Raw genomic sequence first — 16,241 nt, 5'->3', positions numbered from 1 at the left:
TCTTTTTGCTAAATGTGTTGAAAGAGAAAACAGGCGGAGCCTAGGGGAGTCCCTGCAGGGAAGCTTCTCCAGGCGTCTCGGGCACCTCTGCACCGAGGTCTCAAGTCCCTTTTCAGTTCCCACACGAACACTAGACTGTGGCACGGAGCCAAGATGCCAAGTTCTCAAATGGAAGACGCGGGCTTCGAGCCCACCGGATTGTTACCACCGCTGACTTTCTGCAACGAGACTGCCCCCTCACCCGGCATACACCTAGCGATGGTAAAAATGAGCAAGAATGGAAAAATGAAACTAGATGCTGCTATTAAGAGCTAGTTAGATCCGCCCATCACAGCTGAGAACACGAGGGCCAGACGGAGTCTCTAGCCTTAAGTCAGTGGGCTTTTGGGGGTCAAGCGTAGAGTCCGTTGCTAAGGATGAGAAGAAATCATTGTCTATCATATAGAAAATGCTGGGGATATATTGTTGAAGATTGAAGGCAGAAGGTGAGGTGGAAAGCATCATTAAAAAATTTTTTTTTCATGTTTATTAATTTTTGAGAGACAGAGCGGGAGCAGGGGAGGGGCAGAGAGGGAGGGAGACACGGTATCCGAAGCAGGCTCCGGGCTCCAAGCTGTCCGCTCAGAGCTCGATGTGGGGCTCGAACCCACGAACCATGAGATCATGACCTGAGCCGAAGTCAGATGCTTAGCCGACTGGGCCACCCAGGCGCCCCGAAAGTGGCATGTTAAAGGAGTTTAATCCTCTTTGAAAAGATCCTCTGTGATATACGCATCTATCATTCCACTCACAGGAATACGTTAGAGGTGAGTATATGGGGGCCTCCCGAAAAAAACAGGACCCAGCAGAATGAGGGTAATCCCGGCAGTAGTAACCACTATCTGAAACGCAGAGACAGCTACTGATCCAGACTTTCCAAAAGGAGACCCAGAGGTACAAGGGGGTGAACGGCTTCATAATTGCCTTGGTTGGTGAAAGGTCAATGTGCTTGATCAGAGAGATCCAAAGTCTCTCATTCCAGAATGGAATGATAAGAAGCCTATGCCCCTAGTGGGGAGTCTCAAATTTTTGCATGAATCAGAATCAGCTGGAGAGCTTATTAAATCCCGCATTTCTGATTCAGTAGCTCTGAGGTGGGGCATGCCTAGCAGGTTCCCAGGGGATACTGATGGGGGTCCAGACACCACACTCTGAGAACCATGGCTCTCAAGCTTGGCTACCTGAGAGAACCACTTGGGGGAGCTTTTTCGGTTACATTATCTTATTTTTAAACATTCTCCAGCTTTTCTGCGACCTAATTGACAAATAAGATTGTGTAAGCAGGCCTCCCCGCTGATCTCGTAGCCTTGAGAGTCATTTACAAAGAACCTGCCTCACATATTTGTAGATTAGTTGGATTTTGAAGTCTGCCAATCAACCTACCCTCAGAATGCCTGTGTGTGTGTGTGTGTGTGTGTGTGTGTGCGCGCGCGCGCGCGCACGTCACCCACGACCGCGCGCATCTGATTGGTTATTCAACAAACCCGCACAGTCCCCGTCCCCCCGCAACACGCCGTAAGACATAAAAGTACCCACAAGTTGGTAAAATATATTTTATTCGTCCATACAAAGAAATAGTATGAATTACCAGATTTTCATTTTCCTAGAAACCTCTTTTCTCTGTGTAAAATTAATCTGTGTTATACATAGGACAAAATACTTGATTTAGTTGTTTTTTTTTTTTTTGTACATATTGGCTATTCTAACATCCAGGTTATAGAAGACACGCCGCCAGAATTTGCACAGTATTTCAGATTCCTGGGCTGAATGAACTCCGTCATAAATTAAGGTTACAAAAGCGAAAAAAAAAAATCTAACCACACCTTTAAATTTAAGGGACCATCCTTCTCGAGAATAACGAAAAAAAAAATGACACGGACATCTCTGTCTGTGTTTGAGACCCACGCTTAAGTATCTCTAGTTTATCGGAGCCTTCCGTTTTCCTTTCTTAGGTAAATAAATATCCTGGCAGGATCTGAAACTTTCTCCAAAAGTCTAAACTGTCACTCGAAATAACTTCCAAAGAGAATCCTATGAAAAAGATAATTTCTCTTCCTCCATCATCCAAATAAGTATTTCTTAGGCAGCCAATATACCTAAATACCTTTCCAGGTACGACCTACCAAGTTACCAGACTACGACACAAACACCTCCAAGCGAGCACGGATTTCTGGGACAGTAAAAAACCTCCCATTTTATTTTTCTTTATCTTTTCTGCTTTTAATAAAGAAGACAAAACCGAGAGGGGTCAAGTACCCCACTGAATAGCAGAGCTTTAAACTGGAAGAAACCCAAAACGTGCTGAGACAAAAGGCCGAAACATGAAATGGGTGTTTGTCTTCTAACAGCTAAAAAACTTGAGTCGGTGGCCTTGGAGATTGCTAGAACAGGAAGAAACTCAAGGCTGAATTTTATGTGTTTGTGTTGCTTAACTCCTACTGGAGGAAGGCATGGGGGTTCGGGCTCTACAATAACTATCACACGATGAGGTGTAACCTGGGGGCAGATGTCGGGTCTGGATCCGTCAGGAATTACGAGCCATCAGACCTCTATGAAGAGATGCGCAGGAAGTTTGATTTATTTGTCTGCTCTAGAAAAACGTGCTCTAGTCCGTCATTGCTAATTAGCGCCATCTGTTTGGATTCAAGGATTTGACCCAGAATAGAATCTTGACTCGCTTCAGGGCTCATGACTCAATGACCCTCCCCTCCTTCTATCTGAAAACTTCCTGTTTCTGTTTTAAGGCAGGGAATAAACAACTTCATCCAAATTGTCCAGCCTGGATAGACGGCGGGGACCCGAAGGCGGACTGCTTTGTCGCAAGCCCTCCTCCGAACCTTTCTGCAACTCTGCATCATGAGCCCTGTTGGGGCTCGCATTTGGCCAGAGTGTGGCCAGGGCAGGGTGAGGCGGAGGGGGTGGACACTGGCTTTTACTTGAAACGATACTCTGTTACTGAAAAGCAGCATCGGTGGTTTTATTTCCAGTGAGCTTTCGGACTGGAAAACCACACGACCCATCAGCACCCTTCTGGACCAATCGGCACCCTTCTGCAGACGTCTTGATGCCAAAGCAGCAAGAAGGGAGAAAGACCCACGCCAGGGTTAGGGTGTTCCTCTAAATGCAGCTGCTAAGCTACCTGGGAGAGGCAGTGACAGAGCTTTGAAACGAACAGAACATCTGAGGATCGCACGGAGCCCCCCCGGCCCATCGTCCTACACAGACCTCACCCGACCCACGATCGCTTTGCAGCTGAGGGCGAGCTGGGTGCACCCGGGCTGAAACGTGTGGGCAAACACAAACCAGACATCACCTAATGACCAGTGACATCCTGACCGATTGCTAAAGAGGGACCATCTCTCTCCTTTCATACAAGTGTTCGTACTCTGTCGGGCAAGTTATCCCGCAACGACACACGAAAGCGACTTCGTGACCATCACGCCCCGACCATTCTGCCGAGACGCGTTACCTTCCCGCATGTGCCCCGGCGAAAGCAGAACTCGAATCAAAACCCTCTGATGGCAGCAGCAGTTGCGGTTCGGAAAACAGGATACGGGGGGTATGTTCGTTACCTGACACTGCTATAGGATTACCCAACTGCCACAGGCTACGTCCTCAAAAATGATCTCCAACTGCTCGCTCGGCAGAGAGGTACCGGGCGGGGGGAGCATTCGGCCATCAGCAGCAACAACGCTGGAAACCTTCTGCCGGGACCTAGCTCAAACAGGGGGACATCTTCACAACTGGCAGGCGTGAGTGTCTCCAGGCAACACGGGGCCAGCTTTCCCAGCCTGTCTTTACAAGAGCCACTCTTCGTTCTTGCAGCCTGGCCGTCGGCTGCAGACTGTGTTGTCAATCTGGGATGAGCCAGGGATTCCGAGGAGGAGAGTTCCAGACATCAAGCGAGGGGGCCACGACTCACTTCCGCTGGCCACCTTTCTGGTGGGGGTTTGTCTTTTCTCCCCTCGGAGGTGGTCTACTCCCACAGTCTACTGGGATGTGCCCAACTGGGGCTGGCTGTGCACCTAGCAGCACCTTGGCGGACTCTGATGGGGTGGGATGCACTTGACCCCTCTGGACCCGTGCGGTCTCTGCCAGGAGATTCTGCTAGCCTAGGGGATTTCTTTGGTGTGTCAAAGCAGAATTGTCTGGCCTGGAGAACGGGGCATGGCGATGCGTGCAAATCAGGGGTCGTCTTTATTTCTAAAGCAGCATCCCAGCATCACACACACACACACACACACACACACACACACACACACACACGGGGCCCGGGAAGGAGGAGCTACCGTCTGCATACGCTTCGAGCTGCTTAACGAACCAGGGACTGGGGCAGAAGACGACACAGGGCCATCTTTCAAAACCCCACGCCCAAGTAAACGTTTGGACCCTGGCACAAAGGACTCCCCAGAAAGGAGGCGGGCGTCCCCGCAAAGGCAGGGATGTCCCCCACGAGCTGAGCAGACTTGGGGGAAAAGCCTCAGCGCTGTGGTTTGGCGTCCACGTCCTCGGAAATGTCAACACAGGGGCGAGGAAGCTGCCACAGGAGACGTGACCCTCTGGGGGGAAGGGAGGGGGGTGTCGCGTTCCTGCGAGGTGTGCAGGCAGGGACAGAAATGGGAGCCGCCCTAGGAGACCCAAGACACAAGGAGACGGCGAGCGAATTCAGCCAGCGATCGGAGGCTGCGTACCCGTAACGACAAAAATCTCAAGTTGTGCTTTTCTTCTTTTTAAATAGAATGGGGGAGGGGGGCGGGGGGGCACACGGAAGCACCATCAACTGTGAGGAAAAGAACCGATGAGAAGCTTTGGAATGTGAACGGGTTACGAAGCTAAACCCTCTGAAGAGTGTGGCTAGGCAGCTTAGTGAATTAATTGCTTACGAATTAAAAATAAATTATTATAAAATAGATTTCTGTACATTTTACATACATATAATCTCTGTCAACATAGAAGCCAAGTGGGAAAGTCACATCGCGCGGCGGGATGGGGGGGGGTGGGGGGTGGTCCCGTCAGTCCCAGCCGAAGTCCTGGCCGGTCATCTGGTAGAACTTCAAGTTGAACGGCCGGTAGAACTCGCGCAGCAGGCGCACCACCTCGCGGTCGATCTCCGGGTGGGTCCTGCCCTTGGTCTTGCCCAGGCAGTGGGGCTTGCTGCTGCCCTCGGCCTTCTTGAGGCAGGGGAAGCCCTTGGTCTTGTTGAAGTAGAAGTGCTTGTCGGTGATGATCCTCTTGAGGCCCAGGAAGTCCTGCACGCGGCCCAGCTCGCCGGCCGGGTCGCTGATGAGCCGCTCCCCGCTCACGAAGAGCATCTGGCCGATGGGAAAGTGGCGCAGCCAGTGCTCCAGGTGCTTGGCGTAGATGCCGATCTGGATGGCGCTCCACGACGTGTCGATGAGGCCCGTCGTGCGGTTCTTGAACGTCAGGCTCTCGAAGGTGGGGATGTCGGGCCGCTTGGACAGCGTCTGCGTGTAGTCCGAGATGGCCCGGGTCACCGGGTCGCGCACCACCACGATGAGCTTGGTGTCCTTGGACATGGCCGAGATGCGCGCGGGCGCCTCGCGGGTCACGAAGTAGCTGGGCGTCTTCTCCATGGTGATCTGCCCGTCCAGGGTCCTCGGCATCAGGTCCCTGGGGAAAAGCAAGCAGAGCAAAGTCGGCTCAGGAGGGGACGCCTCTTTGGCCGCGCGTCTCGTCTCCGAGACGACACTTTCGATCCCGGCTTCCCCTTTGTTACCGGGAACGGCTGCGGAACCGCGAGAGAGTGCCAACAGCGGGTCGTCCCCGGAAGGTACCTTAACATCCCCACGGAGGCCAGATGCTATCTCCGTGAAGTATGACAGCACCTTCCTCCGAGACAAAAAGAGGAAGGAAGAGAGAGGAGTTCTTCCCGATCTTGTCATGGGCACCACCCCTGACTCACTGTGCAGGCTGCCCAGCTTTCCGGACCGCCCCAAACATCAGGGGTCACAACACAAAGGCCCCTGGCCTCTGGGTATGTACCCTTCCTGACCACAGCACCTGGAGCCCCCAGAGACGGTGCCGTCCAGGAGTCCCCACCAGCCTCTCTTCGTGTGCTCACCAAGCCTGGGCACATGTGCGGCGGGAACCAGGAGGAAGAGGTCCCCCTGGCCCATCCAGGCCATACCTGCTTCACCGCGGCGACCACGGACAAAAACGCCTTCACGGCAAAAAGCACGCGGCAACCTAAAACCCAGGTGAAATCGGATGGAAGTATATAAACAGACGCAAACTTGCCAAGAGGAAATTCCCAAGACCCAGCTCTAGAAGCTTCCAAAAAATACTTCAGATTCCATTAAAAAAACAAAAGGGCTCGTAAGATCTCTATCACAGCCTTAATTTAAATAAAAGTATGCCAACAAAACTGTTAACAACCTATAAGAGATGCAGGCCATGATATTGGCACCAAAAAGCTGCTTTGGGGGCACCGGCGGCGGAGGGGGCCTCAGTGGGCTGAACATCCGGCTTTGGCTCAGGTCATGATCTCATGGTTCATGGGTTTGCGCCCCGCGTCGGGCTCTGTGCTGATGGCTCAGAGCCTGGAGCCTGCTTCCGATTCTGTGTCTCCCTCTCTCTCTGTCCTTCCCCCCACTCACACTCTTTCCCTCAAAAATAAATAAACATTAAGAAAATCTTTACAAAGGGACTCCTGGGTGGCCCAGTGGGTCGAGCGTCCGACTTCGGCTCAGGTCTGATCTCACGGTTCGTGGGTCCAAGCCCCGCGTCGGGCTCTGTGCTGATGTCTCGGAGCCTGGAGCCTACTTCGGATTCTTCTTTCTCCCTCTCTCTTTGCAACTCTCCCCCTCACGCTGTCTCTCTCTCTCTCTCTCTCAAAAATAAACATTAAAAAAGAAAAAATGCTGTTTTGTGGTGGCAGTTAGCTTTGCAAATAACAGTAATCGATGATGGAAGGTTGTGACTTACATGCTCCCTGGCCTGGAACATTCCACCACGTGATGTGGGAACAGTGGTACTTCGTTCAGCGTGTCTGTAGGAGGTTAGTAAAGCCAGAGCAGTTTAAACAGTTAAGGGACGTGGGCTCAGACATCAGATCACCTGGGTTCAAATCCCAGCTTTCAGCGTGTATGCTGTGCCACCTTGAGTAACTGTCTTACCTTCTCTGGGCTTCTCCTCCTCTGTAAGAATGAAGGTGACAGTACCTACTTCATGGAAGTTGGATGAGGAGTAAGACCATTAATGATCATAACATGCTCTGAACACGCTTAACATATGTAATTAATACATACTAACTGCTGCTCCTACAAGAGGATTATTTCCAGTATTACTGTGTTCAGCCCGCAGTTTACAGCACATGGTGGGACAAAATTGAGTACATGTGTGCACATCAAAAGGAAGGGAGATGTGTTAACTAACTGGAGACTCAGTGTTGGTCCCGGATGCACAATCTTCCATTAGCCATGGGATAGAGATTTCTACGTGGGCCCGGGAATTTTAAAGAAGGCCATTCCCACATCATTTCTGACCAAATATTCACCTCCCAGTAGGACATCCTAAACCTCCAGCTTCAAGCCACCCCTCATCTACTGAGAGCACAGCTCCTCTTACTAATAAAGCACATTTACGGAAACGACAGAAAGTTCTATCGCACGAGCCAGAAAGGGCCACATGCTGGGAGAGCTCCTTCTTCAAAAACAAGTTCGGGGGAAGGAGGTCGTCCCCCAGGAAGGCCGCTGCACAGCCCTGGAGCCATCCCTGGCTTGCCCTAAGGCTGGACCGACCCACTTTGCCCATTAACCACTTAGGTGAACGTGGCAGTGTCGTGGGGCTGATGGGATGGAGGGAAAAAGAGCCCTGGCTCTCAGTCTGTTCTGCGTTTCACTCAAAAGCAGGTGGAGTCTAGGGGCGCCTGGGTGGCTCGGTCGGTTGAGCGACCAACTTCGGCTCAGGTCACGATCTCGTGGTTGGGGAGTTCGAGCCCCGCGTCGGGCTCCTTGCCGTCAGTAGAGAGCCTGGAGCCTGCTTCGGATCCTCTGTCCCCCTCTCTCTCTGCCCCGGGTATTAAGTCACTGGCAACTGGACATCTGGATCACGACCTGAGCTGAAGTCAGCCGCTTAACCGACTGAGCCACCCAGGCACCTCCTCCCAACCCCACCGCCGTGTCCTTAAAGAAAGGGTCTGGCAGCAACCGAAATGGCTCACTGGGCCACGGGAGTAAGACACCACAGAACAGAGCTAGAAACCGGGAGAGCCTCACTATCCCCAAGTCCAAAGGCAAAACCTCCTTGGCCACAAAGAAGGATTCCTTGAACGGCGGACAGATTTCCTGAGCTTGACCGCCTGGGGGTCACCCAAGCCATCCTGGCTGCCACCAGCTCCAAGGGATCCCTCTCTCCCCAGAATGGTCTGCAGTCTGCACACATGTGGCAAAGAGCACACAAGGGGCCCCCAGGACTTTCTTTGATCCTGCAAATGACAGCCAGCGGACTCGTGCCGTGACAGACTGTTCAGCCCCTGCCCACTGGAGCCTGTGGGCTGCTCCCCCCTTGCTTCGTGGCTGATGGTGGAGTACACAAGTGGGTTCTCCCTCATCTCCGCACATGCCTCCTGAGTCCCTTCCACAGGCTTCCGGGGGGGGGGGGGGGGGCGGTCCTCCATGGCGGGCCCTGTGCTCAAGACAGAGCCACCAGCTCCCAGCACAGCCCCGTGGGTTCACTGGGTGGGGAACACGGCTTGAGGACCGTGTGGGAAAATCCCTGGCACCGAACCTTCCGGCAGCTTCCAGGCAAGTCCCCTTCCCCCCCCCTCCCCGCCCCCTCCCCAGGTCCTGGAACGAAGCCTTTTCCATTCTCTTCCTGGGGCTCCCTCCTTCCCCCCTCCCTTCCCCAGCCGGGCTTCTCGTCCCGGGCTTCTCGTACCCAAAACCTCTCTGGGCACAAGTAGCACCAAGAAGAAAGGAGGAGACGACGACATGGCCAAGGGCAAGCCCCTCCCCCACGCGTGGGCCCTGTGTGCCCCTCCCAGTGGCCCCAGCAGGACAAGCCGGCCTCAGGCCAGGGGGGAGGTTTGCAGCTTAATTGAGCGGCTCGTTATGCAAGCCAGTTTCTCAAACTGATCATCACAGCTAATAATTATATAGTGCTTGTGAGCCTGCGGAGAAACTCTCTCTTGCATTATCTGATTTAATCCTCACGACGCGCCTCTGGGGGGGGTGGGGGGAGGTCCTGCGATCCCCAGTTCACCAATGAAGAAACACGCCGAAGGAGAGAGGGTGGCTCCCTTGGACACAGGTCACCGACCTACAGGTGGGCGGTGGGGGCCCAGTCACCCCTCCGAGGCTCCTTCCCCTTCCCAACCTCCTGTTTCTTCTCAATCTGATGAGGAGCACACAGGGCCACACACAAGTCCCCTCTCTTTAAATAGATACCTGCCTCCCCTCCCCCCCTCCCAGATTAGGATCTTAATAATAGGTATTTCAGTGCTAGAATCAGAGGGCTGTGATCGTAACTGTTCAAATAGGAGTCAGATTTCAAAACAATAGACGTCGTAGGCCCACAATCTCCGGCGGTCAGCCGAGCCTGGGAATATTAGCGATTGTGGGAACAGATCTCCCCCTCCGGTGCCCGCCCCAGCCCCCTCTTCCACACGCGGCACGTGGTGAAGCCCGCGGGGCTGGACGGTGCCTTTGCTGCAAGTCCAGGGAAGACACGCTCACACGCACAAGAAATGCCCTTAGCAGAAGCCTAAGGGATCCTGACCAGGCAGATCCCCCAGGTCAGAGAGCAGAAAGGACCCCACTTCTTCAACGAACCCTCAGATGCCAAGGCAGCCGTGTCACCGCCATCAATACCCAGCAATGACCAGCACAGTGATCTTCTGGGAATATCAGTGACACCCCCCCCCCCCAAGAGCTGGGCCACGGAGCAGGATACCGGAGGCCCCAGGGGGGCTGGCTCTAATATGTTCCTCTAAAAGCAGACAATTAAAAACAAACCTTCAGGCCCAAAGGCGTAGGAAACTCGAATGAACCAGAGTTCTAAAAAGCCTGACAACAGTGATGTTCTCCAGCAGCCAATGTGGCCCTAATTTTCCTGCCCTGCGTCTCTTTCTCTCTCCTCGGGTGACGCCCCTGCTCCCGTGGTCCAGCAACTGAACTTACTGTTTGAACTGGCAAATTACACAACAATAAAAAGGACGATTATTCAAATGGGTGTAACCACCTCCGCACAGCCTGGCAGATGCCGGAGACATTTATGCAAAGCGGAGGGAAGCGAATGCCCTCCAGGGGGGGAGACAAAGCTGTGAGCCACAGTCGTCCGGGAGGGCCAGTCTCCCACTCAGACCTAAGAGACCGGGGGAAGAGACCAGGGAACATTCGGCCTGCCCCTTTCTCCTCCCCCTGCCGGGATGACGAGGGCCTCGCTCGGTTGCAGAAATACCCCCATGTTGTCCGAACTCCGACGAAGATTTTTTTTCTTTTTCAACATTTCTTCCAGGGGTTAAGCGGCCAACTTGGGCTCAGGTCAGAGCCTGGACCCTGCTTCAGATTCTCTCTCTCTCTCTCTCTCTCTCTCTCTCTCTCAAAAATAAATAAACATTGGGGCGCCTGGGTGGCTCAGTCAGTTGAGGGTCCGACTTCGGCTCAGGTCACGATCTCACGGTCCGTGAGTTCGAGCCCCGCGTCAGGCTCTGTGCTGACAGCTCGGAGCCTGGAGCCTGCTTCGGATTCTGTGTCTCCCTCTCTCTCTGACCCTCCCCTGTTCATGCTGTGTCTCTGTCTCAAAAATAAATAAACGTTAAAAAAATTTTAAATAAATAAATAAACATTAAAAAAACTAAAAATAAAAATGTCTTTCAAACTTACATATAGTAACTCATCACCCTTGGTGTCTAGCTTTATGCATCAGAAAATGCTCAATCGGGACTTAGGTATCTTGACCTCACGGGTATAACCGTTGACTTAAAAGACAAAAAAACCAACTCGTCTCCAGGAGGGCCTCTCTTCTGGTTCTGGTTCCGCTCCTAACTGGCATGACCCCCTGGCCGCATCCCTGACACGTCGGGCCTCAGCTCCCGATCTGTAAAGTTAGTATGACCAGGAGGCTGCCAGGCTCGGGATATTCCGACAAAGGGTGACCCTCCTGGGGCACAAGCCAAGAACCAGTTCTGCTATATTTACTTTAGCTTTTCCTTGAAGAAGCGGGAGCCCAGCCTCTGAGAATTCGGAACACAAAAGCAAGAACGGAACAATCCTCACGAAGCAGAAGAATCGAGGTTTCTAGAAAGGTTATGCCCCCCACGCCTAAAATAAAGTAAAATAAAATAAACCAAACCACCTCCTTCCTCACACCTGCACAGTCCCAAACCTGTCCAGGACCTAAGGATGTCCCCTTCAAAAGGCAAGTCGGGGTTCCTGGGTGGTGCAATCGGTTAAGCGTCCGACTTCGGCTCAGGTCACGATCTCACGGTCCGGTCCGTGAGTTCGAGCCCCGCATGGGGCTCTGTGCCGACAGCTCAGAGCCTGGAGCCTGCTTCGGATTCTGTGTCTCCCCCCCTCTCTGCCCCTCCCCCCAGCTCACGCCCGGTCTCTCTCTGTCAAAAATAAATAAAATAAACGTTAAAGAAAAAAAAAGGTGAGGCAAGCAGAATGCCACCTGATAAACCCACACATACCGGAAGCTCCACGCAAACACAGGGGGATCTGCAGAGATTAGGGGGAGAGGCGACACGAACAGACGGTGAGGGGCACAGGGGATTTCTAGGGCAGGGGAAACTGTCTGTCCAAGCCCATGGGATGTACGCACCGAGAATGAACCCTACCAAAAACTGGAACTTGGGAGACTATGACGTGTGCAGGCAGGTTCATCAGTTGTAACAAATGTCCCTCTCGGGTGGACGATGTGGATGGTGGGGGATGGTCCCGTGTGTGTGTGGCGGGGGGGGGGGGGGGGGGGGGGGAGTGTCTAAGGGAAATCTCAGCACCTTCCCCACCTTCCCCTCAATTTTGCCACGAACCCGAAACTGGTCTCAAAAAATGAAATTTACTTGAAGCCGCAACACGAACCCCAAAGGACCCGGAGGATCTCATCGGGCTTCAGCTTCTTTTCTGTGAGCTGTGGTTTCCTCCTTGGGGAATTCATGGGGTCTCACGCCCTCCCCCCGCTAAGTCTAGGTCACCACCCTATGGGGACTTCTCGCCTTCTCGCCACAGTCCAGTCCGTCTACACTCACTCTCCCTCTGAGCTGAGGGCTCTTCCTGGGACGCAGGTTGCCCAGCTGCGTGGCCCGGTCCACTCTGGCCCCTCCACCACCACCGCCTTGCCCCAACCACCCAGGATAAAAAGAAAAGCCGAGATTCTTAAGACATACGAGACAAGGTCTGAGAAACATGTCAAGCTTTCTGCCTTGAAAATATATGCACCCCCCCACACACACACACACAAAGTCTTTATTTTATGGAAGGACACCTGGATCACTAGGAATGGGACTGCTCTGTCCCCTCATCTTGCAGAGTTGGGGCTGTCCAAGCCCCTCTACTCCCCAGGGGAGGAAGGGAAGGAGCCAGAGCCGGCTGGGGGCTTTACTTCAGGCTCAGTGCTAGCTAAATGCCTCAGTATCCCCACTGCGGGGAGGCCAACTTGACAGGACAGGAGGGGGGGGGGCAGCAAGCTCAAAGCTGGAAGACAAGTCGCTGGCAGGTTGTGGGGAGGAGGTGTCTCCCCCAGGTTTCTTGGGCACTTGGTACCTTAGGCCACATTAAAGCATTTTCAGAGGAAAGGGAAAGAGGAGGTCCCTGGGTCATTACGGTCCTGGTCGCTGGACTTTGGTAACAAGTGTGGGCTAATCTCGTACCTTCTTCTGGGGGCCTCTCTTACCAACCCTAATTATCCGGCACCCCCTAAAAAAACTACCCCCGCCCCCCCGTGTCTTTCCATCTCGTCACCCTGTAAGTTATAGCGCACCTCCAGGGTCAAACACACACAAGCTGCAGCCTATCAGCCTCCCCTTTCCTCTCCTACAGAAAGCCCAGGCACCCGTGGACAGGGAAGAAACTTCTAGAAACCCTGACTGTGGACAAGGCTGGAGAGACCTTAACTCCCAACAGTGGGTCTTAACTCTGGGTAAGTTTCTTCTTTAAAGCCGCTTTCTAACCGACCCCCCCCCCCCAAACCCCGAGGGAGGCCGGAGGAAGGGTGGGCGGGAGATGCGTATCAGCTCTGGCCCCTCCTTATCTGGAACCTTCTTCCTTTCCTAGGGAGCCTCAAAGCCCACCCGTTCAAAGAGCCACATCTCCATAAATAATTATCTCCATTTGGGGGAGATGTTTGCATATCAAAGAACTCCTTTGGGAGGGTTTTAAAAATAATTTAAAATGAAATTGTAAATAGTCTGCTGTTCTCGGGGTCTCCCGGGTCCCCAAGCTGGATCCCTAGGGCTGCCGGAAGTGAGGTCATGACTCATTACAAAGTTTACTGGGGCCTTTTCCCCCTTCCTTTTATTTTTATAATTTTTTTTTAAGGTAATGGGTAGAAAAGAAGAAAAGTAACAAAAGGCTCGACTCCCCCACGCCTCCTCCTCCTGCAACCCTCCCCTCTCCTTTCTCCAACCCCCACTGCAAGGATTTGGCCTCCATTGTCCTAGAATTTCAATACTGCTCAGAAAATGAAAAGCCCCTGAATGCCATAAGGGGGTGGGGCGCAAAAGAGCATCTCGCTCCTTTGGGTCAACTCAAGATGCCTTTCTTTTTGGCAGAATCCTCTGTTATAGACGCTGCTTCACAAAGGCCTGAGTTCCTGTTCCTGGAAGGGGCTGGGGGGGGGGGGGGTAAGTGGTGAGGGGGAGGGAGAGAGGGTTTCAATTAGAAGCTAATAGGCTTTTGTGGTGAGCTCTCTGGGGCACCGCTCCTGCGTTTATTGGACCTGACTGTGTGCCGGGACCAATCCTGTGCAACCAGAGTAACGTGTCCCATTTCCCGGAAACAAGCGCGCGCGCGCGCGCGCGCGCGCACACACACACACACACACACACACACACACACACACGCGCATGCACTTTTTTTTTTTTGATCATTGGAAAGAAAAAAAGTTTTCAAGGAAGCGGACTTTTGAAGAAAGTTAATCCAGCCCTGCTGGTGGGGCGGAGAGGGACAGGGCAGAGGACCAAGCGTGGAGGAGGGGAGGGGGGCACCTGACCCCAAGTGAGCAAAGCCCGAGGTGACGAGGTCCTGCTCCTGCTTTGCAAGGCTTCCTGGGCGGAGACGGGGCCAGGGGCCAGGCGGTGGTCTCTGATCAGTGCTGGCTTGGGGGTCTGCACAGGCTCCTGGGGCAAGGAAGCCTCAGCACTGCGGCGGGGGGGACGGGACACTTGCCTGGCAGCACAGGGCCCGCCTCGTGTGTGTCACAGGCTCCTGTAAATCGCTCCCTGCCTCATCCCGAGACAATCTGCCTTCCCTGTGCCCTTGGTAACTCGGTGCAAATGTTTGTAAACAGGCCCCCGCCCAAGAGCTGCAGAAAACACTCAGCACTAGCGAAGGGCAAGCACTAACGCTTACCGGGGAAGCTGGGGGAGGGAACACACAGGGCAGGGGGGCAGGGGGAGGGGGCTTTCTAACACTGTTAAAAAAAAAAAAAAAGCAGAGGCTACAGAGCTCACGAGGCTGTGCGTTCTGGCTCCCGCTTTGGACAGGAAGGCACTCAAAGCTTTGGGCTCTGTTTCCCTCTATATGCAAGTTAATGGGTTGGTCTAAAAGGATGTTCTTGGGCTCTCAGAATCTGAAAAATGACGCTGATCATCTCCATCTCTCCCCACCGCACCCCTCCTCCATCTCCTGTTCAGCCAGCAGTGGTCTGACCCAAGCTGGCAGGGGTGAAGTCGAACCGGGATGGAGAGATCTGTTTCTTTGACATGCATTAACTACATCTCAGGGGCACCGGTATAGGCCGACAACACCTTGGGGTGGAATTCAGACAGAGGCCAATGTTCAACGGGCCCGCTTATTAATATGCACCCGCTTATTAAATAGCCTGGTGCCTGGTGGGGTGGAAAGAAAAGCAGGGTTCAGGGTCAGGCTGTGTGGCCTCCGGCAAAGTGCCTAACATCTCGGAGTTGCCTTTCCTCATGGGTAAAGGGGAAAGATTTGTCCTGCCTAGTTTACAAGAAAATAATAATAAAATTGGATGTCATCTGCAGGTGAATAAAAGCTCTTAAAGCAGCAAGACCCTACCCAAAGGTAAGGTGGAATGAACCCCACTCGTATGTCTTTATTATCTCCTCTGGCTTGTGGCTGTAGATCCTAGGGGTATTTCTGCGGAAATACTGCTAAGGAAAAAGAAAATACTAAACTGGTTCTCAAATTCAAAGGCTCATGAAAAAACAAGCTATCTGAAGAAGTCTCAGCTTCCCTTAATTCTCCACTCGTGCTATGAAAGAGCTCATGACTGCACCTTCTTTCCTAGTCCCCTGGTAGGACATCAGAGACAAAGGAATATTGAGTGCCCATTCTTGGGTTGACTTCAATGAATGAGTGTGGTGATCCAAGCCACAGAAGAATGGAAAATGAGGCAGCCTTTAATAGAATAGAAACACAACCTACTTGGGAAGATTCTTTCCTTTTTTTTTTTTTTTTTAAACATGGCAGAGAATGTTTACAAGGATCAAACCAGCCACAGTTTGGGGGCGGGGCGGGGGGGGGGGGGGAAGTCCATCTGAGGCTGAAGGAAAGAAATAGCCCAACTGGCTGAAACCAGACCCACCTAGTGAAGACTTGATATCATCAGTTACCTTCCTGCCTCCCGGCCGTGCGGCCAGTAGGAGTTCGGGACCAGAGAAATCCCAGTCAACTCTAGACAGAAGTCCAAGATAAGGGCTCCATCCTTCCCCTCGACTCAACAAACAGGACCCCGTTTTATGGTTATCAACTGAAAACCGTATAAAGTGAATTAGGCCAATAAAAATCCCGAGATGTAGGTTTAAAGTCAAGCTAAAGTAAAAGGAAATGAGTACAAATAAACGTCCCTTATCGCAGGCTTTAAATAGCTCAAGAACGTTTTAGAGAAGAAAAGAAGTACTTTCTACCCAGAGAGAATATCCAAGGGAGAGGATAAACTTCAGAGGAAACTGCTGACAAAAGAAAAAATTGCTGGTTCTTATCTCACACTCCTGACCGTCATCAGTTGGGCTTGACCAAGTCCTTGAAACTGACCCACAGGGGTCTCAAGAAAAT

General features: G+C 52.7%; 1 protein-coding gene across 1 annotated transcript in view; it reads right to left on the bottom strand.

Annotated features, from left to right (window-relative positions):
* Positions 1-1,578: 1,578 nt before the first annotated feature.
* The window catches only part of LOC125151923 (heparan sulfate glucosamine 3-O-sulfotransferase 3B1), a 39,932-nt gene continuing 25,269 nt past the window's right edge, over positions 1,579-16,241 (bottom strand). The window contains exon 2 of the mRNA XM_047833460.1: positions 1,579-5,670. Within this exon, the coding sequence (XP_047689416.1) occupies positions 5,052-5,670 (619 nt within the window). The 3' untranslated portion in view covers positions 1,579-5,051. The remainder of the gene's footprint in view (positions 5,671-16,241) is intronic.

This window comes from Prionailurus viverrinus, chromosome E1 (assembly GCF_022837055.1).
Source record: "Prionailurus viverrinus isolate Anna chromosome E1, UM_Priviv_1.0, whole genome shotgun sequence".
In the NCBI taxonomy this organism is placed as follows: domain Eukaryota; kingdom Metazoa; phylum Chordata; class Mammalia; order Carnivora; family Felidae; genus Prionailurus; species Prionailurus viverrinus.
This window is presented reverse-complemented; position numbering and strand designations above follow the sequence as displayed.